Source organism: Pteropus alecto, unplaced genomic scaffold, assembly GCF_000325575.1.
Source record: "Pteropus alecto unplaced genomic scaffold, ASM32557v1 scaffold98, whole genome shotgun sequence".
In the NCBI taxonomy this organism is placed as follows: Eukaryota; Metazoa; Chordata; class Mammalia; order Chiroptera; family Pteropodidae; genus Pteropus; species Pteropus alecto.
This window is the reverse complement of record NW_006443570.1, coordinates 21072063-21075286: the sequence shown is the minus strand read 5'-3', so window position 1 is coordinate 21075286 and position 3224 is coordinate 21072063. Positions and strand designations below refer to the sequence as shown.

The window sequence follows — 3224 nt, the reverse complement described above, 5'->3', positions numbered from 1 at the left end:
CATATAGTTTGTTAAAAAGTGAGTTGAAAAATAGAGGAGAAAGGTAAGAAGGCTGCCTGAAAGGAATCATGGAAGGCTTAACTGAGAAGAAAGCACTTAACCTGAGACTTGCAAGATTTTGTTTTAATGCATTTTTTTAAATGACAGAATTGGTTGTCTAGCTCATTATGTTTAAGCACAAGCTTACCTTGGAATAAGAAAGTGCTATTTGTTGAAATATAGCATCATCTGGTGACTTACTGTATGTGGCAAGCCCTTGTTCATCATCATCAAAAGGGTAATTAACCACCAAAGACCCTACAAGGAAAAAGAGGAAAATGTATTATGTTATCTGTTTCAAGAAGGATCACTAACATAAAGTAAATTTTGGACAATACTGCCAGAGACAGGAAACCAATACTATTTTCCAAGGCTAATTTCTTCAATAGAAATGAAAAAGCTGCTAATTTCTTCAACAGAAAATCAAAGTAGATAAGTGAAATATTAAATATCTATACATGACACTTACAGGTTGACTTAACTGGAAAGGTCCTGAGAATTAATCTGAACTTACAGGATATAATATACATGTCAGAGCTGAACTTTAAAATATACAGGCTTAATGTAAACAATTTTACTTTTATAATATTTAGGATCAGAAAATTTGAGCAAAATTTGACACTTTTTTCAGTAAAATTCAGACATTTTGAGGTCATAGAATTTTAAAATAAGAAAGGACCCTTGAAGTCCAATTAACCTATCCATCTTATTTTGCAGATGTGGAGTCTAAATCAAAGAGGTTAAATGGCTTATGTATGGATAGCAAAGCCAGTCCAGACCTACACTCAAAACAAAAAAAATGCTAAAAATATCTCTTGTATTAAAATATATCTTGTATTAAAAATTAGTTAATTGGAGTTTTATCATATAATTTTTCATGACTTGAGGTAAATAAAGTGATGCTTTGAAACATATGTAAAAGATATCAACTCTCTTCATGCTCCCCACAAGTCATAAAGCAGTTAGGGTGTTTCTCAGACAAGAACCCTGAACTACACATGCCCACTCCCCCACTACAGGATCGAAGCCTTTATTTTCCTATTAGTCACTTATTTTCATTTGTCTATTTGTTCATTTATTCTGCCTCTACTAAGCCATTCATCTTTGCCTTTTTTATCATGCCATTTCATGAGAATGGAAGTAAAGGAATATATTCAACTTGAACTCAGATGAAGTAATCCTGTAATAACAAATACCAGAAACACTTATATATTTAGAAAAAATCTTCTTTAAAAAGTGTGAAAACTATGCTCATTCTATTTCCCAAAATAGTTCTAACAAGAACAAGTGTATTTCAACACCTCTTCTTAGACAAATTTCTTTAAAAAATTTAATTTCACCCATATCTAAAAATTCAAACCAAAAAAAGTCAACATCAGTTTCTACTCAATACTGTTTCTCAAATGGCTAATTTTCAAAAGGCAAAAAAAAACAAAAAACAAAAAACAAAAAACCTCACAGGCCACAAAAGACTTAATACTTCTATGAAATAATTTTTTTAAATAATTAGTATCGACACAAAAAGCATAAGCAATGAAAAAAAAAGTAGATAAATTTGACTTTGTCATAATTAAGAGCTTTTATGCATCAAAGGACATTATTAAGGAAGTTAAAATATAACCTATAGAATGGGAGGAAATATTTTCAAATCAGATATCAGCAATCAGATAAGGGTCTAGAATCCAGATTATATAAAGAAGTACTACAATTCAGCAAAAAGACCCCTCCAAAAAATTAAAAATAGGCAAAAGACATGAACAGATATTTCTCCAAAGAAGATATGCAAGTAGCCAAAAAGAACACGAAATGATGCTCAGCATCTTTAGTCATCAGGGAAATGCAAATCAAAATCACAATGAGATGCCACTTTTCACCCACTAGAATGACTATAAAAATAAATCAATAAATAACAAGTATTGAGGAGGATGTGGAGAAATTGGAACCCATTGGTTGGAATTTTAAAAAGTTCAGTAACCGTGGAAAACAGTTTGGCAGTCCCTCAAAAAGCTAAACACAAAATTACCCAAAAGAATTGAAAACAGGGACTCAAATAGATATTGTACTCCAACGTTTGCAGCAGTATTATTCATAATAGTAAAAGAATGGAAACAACCTAAATATCCACCGATGGAGAAATGGAGAAACAAATTGAGGTATATGCATACAATGGAATATTATTCAGCCATAAAAAGGAATGAAGCTATAATATGAACAAAGCTTGAAACCATTATGCTAATTGAAAGAAGACAGACAAAAAAGGCCACGTATTGTATGATTCCATTTCTAAGAAATATCCAAAATAGGCAAGTCCACAGACTCAGAATACAGACTGGTAGGTACCAGAGCTTGAGGGGAGGGGAGGGGAGAACAGGAAGCATCTCCTTAATGGGTGAGGAGATATAAACATTATAGATCTAGATAGAGATGGTGGTTGCACAACATTGTGAATATACTGAAAAAATTACTGTATAGTTCACTTTAATGTGGTTAATTATATGTTATATGAATTTCACCTCAATAAAAAAATTAGTATCGAAATTTACAAAAAGGAATTTACTTTTCTGTAGTCTTTCAAAAATCCTTCTAAATTGAAAGCTGCTTTTAAATTTCTTTAATTGAGATATAATTCACATACCATACAATTCATCCATTTAAATTATATAATGCAATGTTGTTTAGTATAGTCACAGCGTTGTACGACCTTCACTACTATCTAATTACAGAACATTTCATCACCTCTTAATAAAAGTATACCCATAGTAGTCACTTCCCATTCCCTCAAACTACTATCCACTTCTTCCTTATCTCTATGGACCTGCCTATTCTGAAATTTATAAAAATGTAATCATATAATACATGATTTCTTATTTCTGGCTTCTATCACTTTAGCATGTTTTCAAGGCTCATCTACGTTACATCATACATCAGTACTTCATCCCTTTTCATGGCCAAATAATATTACATGGTGTGGCTATACCACATTTTTTAATCTAATCATCAGTTGATAAACATTTGGGTTTTTTATACTTTTTGATTATTATGAATAATTCTACTATGAACATTTCATACAAGTTTATGTGTAGACAGATGTTTTAAGTTCTCTTGGGTACTGACACTGTCACTCTTATTCACACAACCCTAGCTGGAAATTGTGATAATTTTTAATCTTGACCTCTTATTATATA

General features: G+C 31.3%; 1 protein-coding gene across 1 annotated transcript in view; it reads right to left on the bottom strand.

Annotated features, from left to right (window-relative positions):
* CPD (carboxypeptidase D) overlaps positions 1–3224 on the bottom strand; it is a 57760-nt gene that overhangs the window by 29604 nt on the left and 24932 nt on the right. The window contains exon 9 of the mRNA XM_006925041.3: positions 188–297. Within this exon, the coding sequence (XP_006925103.1) occupies positions 188–297 (110 nt within the window). The remainder of the gene's footprint in view (positions 1–187; positions 298–3224) is intronic.